General features: G+C 45.0%; 1 protein-coding gene across 2 annotated transcripts in view; it reads right to left on the bottom strand.

Annotated features, from left to right (window-relative positions):
• Positions 1-12,841, bottom strand: part of DENND5B (DENN domain containing 5B) — a 115,622-nt gene that overhangs the window by 10,218 nt on the left and 92,563 nt on the right. For both annotated transcript variants that reach the window (XM_064457924.1, XM_064457933.1), the window contains 7 exons: positions 12,179-12,310; positions 11,194-11,346; positions 10,625-10,703; positions 9,112-9,193; positions 3,966-4,094; positions 2,520-2,641; positions 782-927 (listed from right to left, as the gene is read on the bottom strand). In XM_064457924.1, coding sequence (XP_064313994.1) covers positions 782-927; positions 2,520-2,641; positions 3,966-4,094; positions 9,112-9,193; positions 10,625-10,703; positions 11,194-11,346; positions 12,179-12,310 — 843 coding nt within the window. The remainder of the gene's footprint in view (positions 1-781; positions 928-2,519; positions 2,642-3,965; positions 4,095-9,111; positions 9,194-10,624; positions 10,704-11,193; positions 11,347-12,178; positions 12,311-12,841) is intronic.

Genomic DNA, 12,841 nt, shown 5'->3' with positions numbered 1-12,841 from the left:
CTACGAAATCACTCCTTACTGGATATGGTACAGCCTGGAGCTACAGGAGCCTGACGGGGCTTCCCCTGCAATTCCTGCTACCAGCTGCTTTTGGGTGGCACCAAGCCGACCTGTAACTGATGGGTGGGAAAGCAGAGGGGAACACCGGGCAGTCAAACACAAACAGAAAACCACAGCAAGCACGGAGGAAAAAGCCTGATGGGGGTGGTGGCTCTGCGGTTTGCTGGGGGTAGCACATGGAGCTGGGAAGTTGAAGAACACAGGAGTTAGGCTGGCTGGTTGAAAGGAAAGCAACGTCAGACAAGGAGCTGGAGTGGGAAGAGAAGAAATTTGGGACTGGCCAGAAGAAAGAAAGAGGAGAAGAAATTTGGGACGCGGGTGGTGGTAAGTGGAAGTGGCAGTGGAAGACAAACTGAAAGAAGGAAAAAGACACTAGGAAGGGAAATGAGTTAGAAATGAGAAGATTAGGATAGCTGGCAAGGAGATGTGGAAGGGAATGAGACATGGAAACAGATTGGCTAGGTGTGAAAAGAGGAGCCCTGCAGCTGGGAGAGGGACAGCAGTGAAGCCCATGGTTGCAAGTGGTACGTGCTCACAGGAAACTTTCATCTCGCACAGGAGGGGCCGGCAGCACTGTCTTCCAGATTTTGAATGTACAAGGACCCTGAACACCTGGACAGAATCTGAAATGCTGTGATCTTAAGTCAATAAACCCTCCCCAAATATAATATTTATTTGGAAGCACGTTTCAAATTGAAAGGTAAAAAGAGCATGTACTCACCTCAAATGTCATTTCTAGGTGGTTTTTAGGAATCTGCATTACACCTGTGTCTCCTAGTTCTCCTGACACACAAATCCATGGGTTTGATGTGGTTATTGCATTGCTTAGTTTTTTGATGGGAATTATCACTGACCTGTAGGGGATCACTGAGAACAGAAGAGGAAAAATAAATGAGTCTTGACTTTTTTTCCCCTCACAGTAGACAATTTCTGAAGTAAGCCACGCCTCTCCCTTGAAGATAAGCTCTTGTCCCACGTCTCAGCAGCCTAAAACCCTGGTCTGCCTCTCAAGGGTGAGCCAAACCTGCAGAGCGCTGCAGCGGCAGCGAATCTCCTCCCAGGGACGGTCGCATCAGCGCTCACGGCTCCAGCCAGCCCTAAACCAGAAGCAGCTGGCTCTGCAGCGCAGCTTTGGGGGATCTCCCACCCACGTTGGTTACTTCAAGCAGCCTTGTGCAGCGGCTCCTCCAGCCGCTCCGGGTCAGGCTGGGGGCTCGGTGCCGCGCGGTGGAGCTGCAGCCCCGCCGCTCAAGCGGCGCAAACCCGCATCACCCCCGGCTGCGGCGAGGCACCCGCAGCCTGCAAGGATAAAAGGGGCAGACGGAAGGTTATAGGGGAAAAGGGGATGTCAGAAATACTGGCGTGGCTGGTAACGGCATAGCCGAAGTCTCAAGCCTCTGTGGATATTTCCCCCCTTAATAAATATTTTTATTTTTCTTTTATGTGCTTAAGACAACGACTGCCACCCACCCTGATTTGGATTTGACTCAGATACTGCATGCTAGCACTGCAAGACTCTCCTTACGTTTCACGAGCTGCCTTTTTGACTGGGTAAGATAAGCCAGCCTTTTTTTACTTTTGGCGTGCCATACAATGATATTGCGCTCAAAAAACCCAACAACCTCAAATTCCAAGCGCTTGTCTTACAGGGGAAAGCTATCAAGCGGGATGCCCTGCAGAAGTAAGGTAATCAAGGATGAATAAATCTCTTTGCGCTGTGCTAGTTCTCAGGGGATTTATTGCTTTAAGCGGAGAAAAAGTAGAATGAGTGCCTGTTTTGACAGCCACGTAAAACTTGCCGCACGTCACTCTGAACAGGCAGGAAAATGAAGACTAGGGGCTGCCAAGGTGAATAATTAGGCCCTCTCATGGGGTCCTGCTTTCTCTGCATTGCCCAGTGCTGCAGAGACAAAGATTGATTTTCAGATTTTGATCCGACCTCTGCTCTTCATCTTACAAGAGAGGAAGGGAGAGGGAATCTCTTTGGCATTTAAGGAGTGACAAAAAGAGATTTAAAATATACAGCAGAGCACAAATACACAAAGTGCCTTGTACTTCATCCTCCAAGGCTTCCATTCCCTTCTCAGTCTGCAGAGAGCAGGCTGTTAGGATGCACACTTAGCAGACTGGGAAGAAGCATTAGGACGTAGAGGTCTTGTCTGGGGGGAAAGATGAAAGACACTAAATAACTCAGTGAGGAAAACCAAGTATTACAGCAGCACACTCTGCTGATTACTCTCCTTTGTGCAATGCTTTTCTCCAGAGCGCTCCCACACAACCTTGGCTCTCCAGCGTGTTTCCCAGAGCAACACCCAGCACCCGTGAGCCTGGCAGCAACAACCAAGGTTCCCAGATAAGGGCTCAGCTACTCAGACACCACCACCAACATCATCATCTCTTACAAATCATGGCAGCAACTAATTTTTATTCAGGGAGAAAAAAATTATTCTCCAACTCACTGATTGTGGTGAAGACGCTTGTGAAGCAGAAGTAATCCACAGCGTTGAGTGACAGCAGGTGATAGAGAAACTGTTCCCGTTCTTCTTCACAGCGCAGGAAAGCATAACGCTTGTAAAGTTTCCTGGTAGAAACAAATACATTGCTTTCTTGTGGAAAAAGCACCATGTATCTTAAAAGGTGTTTGAATCTCAAAACACCAAATGAAGAGTGTTCATACCTTCGTGGGAGGTATGAACAGTGAGATTCTGCAGCTAACACAAGCTGCTAGAAACCCATAGGGGGCATTTACCCTCTATGCTACACATGCTTTACAGACCACTCTCAGCTCCATGCTACCATAGAAAGGCTATAGAGTTCATCTCATTACAGGATCAGTTTTGGTTTTGCTGCAAGGCACAGATGTAAACTAACGCTGCTCACAACAGCAGACCTGAGCCAACATACAGCAACCTCGTTTCTTCCCTGTATCTTCCCACTGCAGAACAGCCTTGCCTAACAACCTAATCTTACTTAGAAAACTAACCAGAAGGTACCAAACCACGGAAGGCACCAAGCAGCAGCAGGGGTCCTCCGGCCACTCTTACATTTCCACAAACCCAGTGTACGTCGCTAGCTGCCCAAAGGCACACCAGGAGTTAACCTGGGCCTGCTCGGAGAAAGCACAGAGCTTGCGACACCACCTGCAGTCTGAAGGCAGCAGACTCCCAAAAAGCTGCTAAGGTAGACAGATGTAGATGAAACTTCAGGAAGAGACAGGTCTGCCACCGTGCCTTCAGCTGATCACCCAAGGGGTGACTGTCTCCAGCTACTCCCCTTTCTTCCCTTTAGCAGACTGGAGTATTTGTTAGCTTCTGGCACAATCACGCGTGTAGCATCACAGACCCAGTTCTGCTAAGAACTGCATGCAATAGCTACGATGTTTTCATAAGGTTTGGGTTTTTTTTCCTGAATTCATTGCTTTGAGAAAATTAAGTCAGGGAACATCTACACAGGCAGATCCTTAAGTGCCTGTGCTTGCAAAAGGAGGCAAAGCTGGGGAAGCTGCTAAGTGGCTGTGAGGACTGGCCTCTAACCCAGCCCATCGGCAGTCAGGATGGGGGCCTCTGTTTGGCTTGAATCAACATAATGCAGGGCTGCTGTGAGAAACAGGGCATTCCGGCCCCTGCTGCTTCATTTGCACAAGATACAGCGATTGTAGGGTTGCAAAGTGGCTTGGATCAATGCACTGATCTGACCAAAACCTAATGCCTCCTTCCTGAAAATTGTGATTTGTTTTTCCAGGCAGATGAGCAGACTTTTTTTGCTGCTGGATGTGCAGTACCTCCTCCCCCAGCTACCTGCTGCCCTTCAATCACTTCTAGCTGGAAACCACGGTACCCGAACAGGGTGCCTAGCTGTGCGCCCTCAGCCTGTGCAGCATCTTGACACAAAAAGAGCCAGCTTACTTGGCAAGTGGCTGATTGGAAAGCAGCTGCTTCAGGTGCTGAGACAAAAGCTTCTTCTCCAGAGAAAGCCTTATCCAGGCTCGGGCTCGCCCCACATCAGTCTTTATCTCACTCATGTTCTGAACGTGCCTGAAACGGGGGGGGGGGGGGGGGGGGGAGGAAAATAATAGATGAATCATAAAAATCCTGCATGCTTCAAACAGTAACATCCAGTGTGATGCAGCAGCTGAACAGGAAAACGTCTTCTGACATCATTTCTAGAGAAAGAGACCCCCAGCAGGGCCCCGCTCTATGGCGCTGAGACCCCTGGCAGCCCCAGGCTGGCGCAGGGACGTGGGGCAGCCCTTCCTGGGCACGGCAGGTTGCAACTCAGATGCAGTACAGCCTGCATTAGCTGCTCTGTGTCCCGGCATTTGCTTGGCCAAGGTGAGCAGGGGTAGATCTGCTCATCCCTGCATTGCCTGAGGTAGACGTCCTCATAGACACTGCTAACACTAAAAAAAAGCAGCCACCTTGTGAGACCCAGTTATATTACAGCTTGTCAAGCTGCTGACAGGAATGGGTATGTCTGGAAGGGCAGAGGACAGTACACACCTTAAGGAGTTTCTCTAAACCACAACCTACTCTGAAGGTTCTAACAAACCTCTTGGTGGCAGCAGCAATGGGACATCTTAGAAAAAAGAGGATTGTTGCACGAAAAACAGCGGCAGGCAGTCACAAGTAGAATCAGTTTTTGAGGGATATGAGGCCCTCATATAAGTGATAATCTGAACAGCCTTCCACGTGCTTGGTCTGTAGGAAAGCACAACTGCTCCATAGGGGCTTTCTTCTATGGTTTTGCTTTTCTTTTCTTTTTAAATTTCCCATATTTCAGTTTGGAGAATGCCAGAAACTCTAGTTTTAGAGCACAGGGAGCTTTAGAAGAGGAAGAGAACTGCCATGCCAGGGCAAGGCTGCTTCCAAAAAACCCCCACTTGGTTAAATAAACAAGAAAAATGAGTAACAGTTTCCAGCAGGGGAAATAAAAGGCTGCAATTTCTTAATTTTCGCACAGTTTGCATGTTAAGTGCACAAGTAATTCAGCCCTTTGTGGCAGGCTCCGAGTATCGCCAGCTGAGTCTGAACCGATCTCTGTTGTGATTTACTTTCCAACTCCTGCATCTTCCTTGAAGGCCCTCCACGCATTGCTGAGCATTAGGGAATGTGGCAATATTTACTCCAAAGAAGATCCAACAAAGTCATGCTGTGACTGATGCTTTTTACGTTGACTAGTATAGTCTCACTGTCTCGTGCTTTCCCCCATCTGTTATACCCAAGCGCGTGCTTTGCATTATATTTAGACACAGCATTATTTGAGAAAAATACTCACTTGTTGATAGAGCTTCTAACGTAACAGGGCTACGGCCTTAAGGGCAAATTTGCAAAGTACAACTTAGTGCTGTCCAGAAATATGGTTCGCTCTGCCCAAGTGCAGTAGATACCAGACGTAGCTCAGAAGCACCCTTCTCCACCAGGCTGACCTACCGGAATTCTCAAGATACAGGTCTACCTTTGCAGTCCAAGCTGAGGGGTTTATGTCACCCAGCTCTGTACTGCATGTAAATATCTGAAGCACCATCAGGAAGAAACAGTCAGTAGGAGCAATAGTAGCTTGCCAATGGCAAAGTCTAGGTTACTTAAAACCCCTTTAAAAAAAAAAAACCCAAGAAAATAAAAGGAAAAAAAAGATATATTTTTAGAAAATAAAAAGAAACTTTCCTCCTGTTTCCTAATGTGACACATGGATAGTTCTCTGATGGAGCAGGTGAGAAGTACTAACTCTCAGTGAGTTGTAAAACAAACCCAGGAGGGCACATTACACTCATGTATAAGTCCTTGCCTTTTATAAGCAAGCTCAGCAGCCTCCCTCCGTCAGCAGCAATGCCTGCTGGCTGAATCACTGCCGAGAGCCTTGCTCCTGGCATTGGAAAGCCCTTCCTGCTCGGTGTGTGGCAGCCAGCATTAGACCTTCCAGCCCAGACAGCTGGGCACGTGATCCGCAGTCCTTGAGAAACAGGATGCGCACTACGCTCAACTCCATCGAGTTGAGCGACTCTCCTCAGACACTTCATGTCTCTTGAAATGAGAAGATCAAAGCACAGACTATCATCTCCCTCCCTCCCCTTCCCCCTAGTGCTCAGCTTGAATTACATCTAATACAAAACACTGAGTAGATGATGTTATTTTACTGTGAGAAGATTCAAGTACAGACGGACTCAACCTTATTCCATGCATGCTCTGTACCTCCTCATTACCTGTTTCTGGTTCAGACCAGATTGGCATTAATTGTGCATTTGGGAAAAATAAGGATCTGCAACCACACAGCTTGCCATAAACATTAAAAAGATTCAGTAATCAGTCTTGCTGTCAGCAAAAGCAGAGTGTAACAGAACAGAGCATTCAGGAACTCAAATTTATTTCGCTCTCAGTCATGAGAGTTAGAACAGCTCTATTTTTATCAGTGACCTAAGTGTAAGCACTGTATGCTCAACACCACACAGCAAACTCTTCTTGTCAGGGCACTGAACAGCAATTTCAATGCAACTCCCTAGGTTGGGACTTGCTTTTAATCCCATTAGTAATAAAGAAAAATCTATTTTCCCTGTCAAATGTGAGCCTGGGGTATGGTGAGACATACCCTCTGCAAATAGCTGTGCTGACAGAAGAGGTTACAGCTGCTCAGTGTCACCATGCCCCTGAGGATGGTGTGACTGCTCCTGATCCCAGTGCAGTCAGAAACGAGCCATACTAGCTTGTCCCATGTAGGTGGCAGGTCTTTGCGAACCCAGCTTCTTTTGACTGCAGCAGGTTAAGCATCACTCCGTGGGCGCAGCGCCCAGGGCTCGCATCCTCTGCTGCAAGCTCCCTGCAGGAGGGGAGGCATGACATGAGCGAGGCATGACATGAGCATGAAAGCAAGCGCTGGTAGCAAGGGAGAGCTTGCCTGAACCCAGCTGGACCAAAGGTTTCGGGGAGTTGCCTTGGCACTGACTGGTCCGGCTGGATGTGCAGTGATGTGCCCCAGGGATGAGGCCATGGAGGAGGCAGGCTGCAGCAGGACTCTGCCAGGGAGCTGGAAGCGGGGTGGGAGAGATGCTGCAGATCCTCGCCCAGGGAAAAAGCTGAAGGGCATACCCCCAAACACTTGTGCAGAGACTCTCCGTGCAGAGAACCAAAGTAAACATCTTGAGCATCTTCCTGACCACATCTAAGATGCTGGGCTTTGTGAGGGAGGCAGAGGACATATGTTATCTGTAGCACAGGCTCATCGCACATTCAGAGCGTGACGGTGATTCAGCCGTGCTTTTAAAGTTGTTTACATAACCTTGCATGAGCCATCAAAAATAAGCCGTGCTTAAGGCAATGCTTAATCCTCTAGCCATTAGTTCAGTTAGCACCGCAGCACCAGCAATTAACAATTACCTATCCTCCTAACTTCACCATAAATTTGTGTGTGCAAACAAATATTAAGCAGCATTTCTTCCAAGCAGGAGAAAGTATGCCACGAGATTACGGATGACAAAGTCAACTCACCATCCGCCCAGCATTTTCTATGACCAGACATGTTTGTGGACAATCATGAATACCCAAGGCATTACAAAAGGTAGTGTTCTGCTTCTGTACTTTCTCTGAAAAGCAGCAGAAACACTCTTGTGATTCAAGCAAGAGAGCTCAGATCTGTGCTGGGCTTTCACTACTCAAGTAGAAGTATGCGGAAGATGAAACCCATGCACGCAGCAGCGAGCTCACGCAGCCTCCTCTGTCGGCAATCCCCCCCAGCACGTGAGTTTCCGCTCCAGATCCTCCTTCATCCTTTCCTCAGACTGACCCCCTACATGCCCATCAGCCTCACAGGACTGAATTAAGTAAATAGCTGCCACGTCCCATGAGAGGGATGCTAAAATGACGACACGTGTTCAAAACGACCTCTTGGCATTATATTCCTAATTACACTGTATATATTCTCCCTCCCTCTTTCGCATGTTGTTTTAGCCTTATGTGGCGTGTCATATTCTTTGAAATCAGAGCACAAAACTCAGACTACATCGCATCAAACAAAAAGATTGCACGCTGCAGGTGGGAAGTGCAGTCATTTTCTTTCAGAAAAGTCTGACTAATCTGTGTGATCTCACATCAGAAAAAAAATCTGTAATAATACACAAGATAAAAATCACATCACTGTAATCATGTTTTTGTGAACTAACTACAATTAATCTTATTTTTACCATAAGATTTTTTGCCATATTTTTACATGGAAGAAGGGCATGGTATTACAAGAAACAATACTCATGTTATCTCACACACTGAATTGCTAGCGGCTCTTTAGAGATGAGCATTATTGCATTGATCCTCCCCTCTTTTCATGGCACTTTTACCCCACTGCAATCCTTAGCCATGGCAAGTGAAGTGTCAAAACAGTGGCCTGACCTGACAGTGGCTCGATCAAGGAGATGCCCTGAAGAACTTCTGCCTGGTGGTGTCACATCAACCTCCACCTCGTCTTTCTCTCTAATCCTTCCATTTCACAACCAATGCTGCTTAAAAAGCCCTCCAGAGCCAGGCTGTGGTCTCCTACAGAGCACCTCCCCTTACTTCACGTTCCAATTTTAAGCTCACCCAAATGCTAGGTTTGATTATGTTTCTAAATTTGTACATTTATTACTATCTGCCGCAAAATGCTAATTGAAAAGAAAGAATATTGCTCAGGCATTGTGAGCACGTTTCTTTGTCCCTTTGCTTTGCCTATCAACTGCACTTGCTTGGTCAGTAATTTAAAACAAAAAGAAACAAACTCAAAGTACCAAGGAATTCAACATATCTGCTGTTATCTGTAGAAACAGACTTCACTGTTAGAAGAAACCCCCCCAGGAAAACAAAAACCCTGGTAAAAATTGTGTGGCTTTCATTGTCTTTTAGCTCAAATAAATCAAGTAAACATGCAAATAATTTTTGTAAAACAAAAAGGAAACACTTTGTGGATTTGAAGATGGGATAAGGATAAGGTTTAATTCTCCTTAGCCTTTGTAAACCCAAGGCCAGTGAGGACCTTTACCTTATGCTACACAATTAAACCCACAATTAATGCTTTAGGAAACAAATTGTGTACCTCATATCTTGTATCAGGGAAACTCTCAAAGTAGGCAGAGTAATTCCTGTATCAGACTTTCGTCTTTCTGTTCCAACAGCAACTACAGTAGAGAAAATATATGAAGTTAATACAAAATTACAGTAATCGTCTGCCATGCATTTGTTTTACATACAGCTGAAAACAATCTTAAGTGGCTGGTAACTGCCATGTTTCTGTGCATTATCATTAACTCTACCCTGGAAATGTAGAAGCAGACAAAAATCAAAACTGCTTAATACATTAACTATTCCTTCCTTAATCCAGCACTGAACTCAGAGTTTTAGCTTCCTTTTTAGTATGTGAAAAACATTAACATAAGTCTGTATGGCAATGAGTTTTATTAGTCATGTGTTTTTATGGAAAGCTCACAAATGAGAAGGACGGGATAAAATTAAGCTACAGTAGCATATTTGATGCTAAGAATGCCATGCATTTCTGTGTTCCGCTACTCTGATCAAACTGCTTTGTGGTGACACATTTTGCTCTCAGGAATTTGTGCCTGCCAGCCAGATTGCTTAGTGCATTACTCATTGAAGCTTTTTAATAAAGTCTTTTCATGAGTGAGACTAGTTTGTCCATAGATGTGTCTTTGAGGACTGATCATACAACTTCCCATCTGCAGGATTTGGAGGATTGCAGAGTCCTTGGAAGGTGACCCACTAAAGTTCAGAGACTTTTACTATAATAGCCAGCAGCAGCCTTCGCGCAGGGAGGGCTCAAGATCATCAGAAAACCAACCTCTCTCACAACACAGAAGTAATTTAGTGATTGTAAAGGGCCAAACCAAAGCATAAACTGAGCACCTGGACTGATGGATAGAGATTAATTACACAACCTCTGAATCATACAGTCCACCAGTATAAATATTTATTGAACATGGAGTTATTCACATTAGGATTTACGAGACAGATTATGCTCATGAACGAAAAATGTCAGCTGTCTTAGCCACAGCTTCACACCTTCAGTTACTTCATAGAATCACAGAATTGTTAAGGTTGGAAAAGACCCTTAAGATCATCGAGTCAAACCACTAACCTATCACTGCCAAGTCCACCACTAAACCATATCCTCAAGCACCATGTCTACCCTCTTTTAAATACCTCTAGGGATGGATACTCAACCACCTCCCTGGGCAGCCTGTTCCAATGCTTGACAACCCAAAAACTCAGAAATCATCTCTTGCGGAAGCACTGCTTCTCACACCTCACCCAATGCTGATTAAAAGGGAATGAAGGTAGTGAACAGTCATCGCGTGATTTTCTGGACAGGGATAATAAGTATGTTGATATGCCTCCAAAGATGTCAATCTTTTTTGTCCAGACATCAAGGCATCTTCATAATGATTATGAAAGATCTCAAAATGTGAATGTGATATTAGCAAGCAAATCCATCGAAAATCCTGCACGGGTTTCGTGTGGTTAGACTGTTCCTCCCAGGCCTGAGTTCATTCGCTGTGATGGACCCTTCATGGAGTAAACTGCTGAGTACTCACCTGGGGACTCTGCACTATGTTCCTGCTTCTCTTCTCTTTCCTGGTACTGAAGTAAATGGGACCACAAAGCTGATTTCCCCTGAAAATTGAATATGAAGTACGTAGCTTTAAATAAATGAGGCAAAAGAGGCCAGTGAACATAGCAAAATAATGGGATGGCATTTCAGTGGGCCAAAAGTTCAGTGGTGACAGTCAATCCTCCTCTCTTGGCCCATGAGACCTCAGGAAGAGGAGAGGACCATCCCACTGACCTAGCACTCACACCACCCACATTGTTTCTTTGTCCTCTCCCTGGGTTTCCCTTTTGAAGGTTAGAAGAGAAGAAACCAAACACCTATTTGACGTCATCATTGTTATTCCCAGAGACACCTCTCAAAAAAAACCCCAACAAACCAACCAACCCCACAAAACACCCCCAAGCCCTCAAAAGATATGACCCAGGGACTCTGATCCCAAAGACACGTCCCACTTAATGTTGGAATGACACCACTGAGTAGCCACAGTAGAGATGGCATTCAGTATCTGCTAGAGTGCTGTACGCACATAGTCCTGAGTTTCCAGTTACCAACCTGCTTAACCTGCAGACCATGGCTCCAGATTCTTTCTAGCAGATCACAGAGGCTAGCAATCAATGTATTTTCCTCCAGACCTGTTATGTTGGCTTCTCCATGCCCCAGTTCAACTGCTTCATGGCCCATCTTCTCTACCAACATGCGTTTAGTCTTTAAAAAAAAAAATTCCCAAAGTTTTCTAAGAATGTTATCCAACAACAGATGGAATTTTTAGCTGAGTTTACTTAAATGCTTAAGCTAGAGACCATCACTAATGGACTGACCAGAGAAACTTCAAATCTCTTTATAGATACTGTAAATAAAAAAAAAATAATTGTAGGATTACTTCATACTGGCCTATTCTATACCCTTTATCTATTGTCCTATTCCTACACAGCTGATCTATTACCGACCCATATCAAAAACAGAGTACAGAGCTAGATACATTTTCAGTCTTATTCAACATCTGGTTGTCTTCTTGGAATAGTTATTGAAGTTTAAAACTCAGGTAATACAGTATACCACCAACTGCAACCAACACAAAGACACAAAGAAATTATTATTTCCATGGCTATAAAAGCTTGCTTAATATAAGAAACTGCTGTACTTCCTTTGCTGTGCATAAACAACATGCACAGCAGTCAGACATGCTGAACACTTCGGTTTTTGACCGTAGGTCTCGCCCGTTAGGTTTAGGCTACATTTACGTATGAATGATTAAAGGAAATCCTCCCTGAGGTGTCTGATCATGCTGATTCTCCTTTCTGTCCTTTTTACTCATTTCACCAACTTTTGACTTGATAAACAGAAGAGCAATAATATGTTTCTTTTCTAGTGGTTGAAAAATGTAACACTAAAGGGACATCCACCCTGCAATAGCCTGGTACAGCATCAGATGAATGCCATTCCAGCTGTGAAGGACTTTCAGGACACCATCTACAGACGCTGTTTAGGCTCAGTGTAAGCAAGGGGAGAGCAGGTGGCGGGGAGGAGGAAGACTTACCTTCATGCGACATTCCTTCAGTAACCCTTCCACAAATTTCCAGTTGGTCTGCGCAATCACAGCTGGAGAGAGATCTGAGAGCTTGGGCTGCCTTAAATTTTTTCCTAAACTCCTCGCCTCCTGCATGTATTTCTAAAAATAAAGAGAATAATTTTAGATGTTAGAGGCCAGAGGGATTCTCCTCATCCTAATCCTAGGCAAGCAAATGCTGGTGAAAAGGAATGAGCTAGTGTTAATCTAGGAACAACATCATGACTTGTATGATGCTTAGGTGTCGGGCTGGAGAAGCGGAACACTCCCTTTTGATAACAAAAAAAGCAAGATATTTTCCTGTGTGGAATCAAAACAGTCAAGTTAGCTAGTGAACTGTGCTGTTAGCCACTAGCATGAAGTTAGCCACAGCAAGTGAATCACAGTGCGATACCTTCATTCAGCAATAAAGTAAAAATACCAAGTAAAGTTTCTTTCCATTGTTATTTGAGTCTCACTTTAAAAATAATAAAAAAATTAAAAGCCATTTGCCTAATTTGTGACCAAGCTATATGAGAATTGAAAAAAATCCTTTAAAAATAAATTACAAGAAGCAGAAATACACTTAGTGAAGGAGAACGATTTCATCCATTACTTTTCATCTGGATAGTTTATGTGGGAAAAATCAGACTT

This window comes from Phalacrocorax carbo, chromosome 1 (genome assembly GCF_963921805.1).
Source record: "Phalacrocorax carbo chromosome 1, bPhaCar2.1, whole genome shotgun sequence".
In the NCBI taxonomy this organism is placed as follows: domain Eukaryota; kingdom Metazoa; phylum Chordata; class Aves; order Suliformes; family Phalacrocoracidae; genus Phalacrocorax; species Phalacrocorax carbo.
This window is presented reverse-complemented; position numbering and strand designations above follow the sequence as displayed.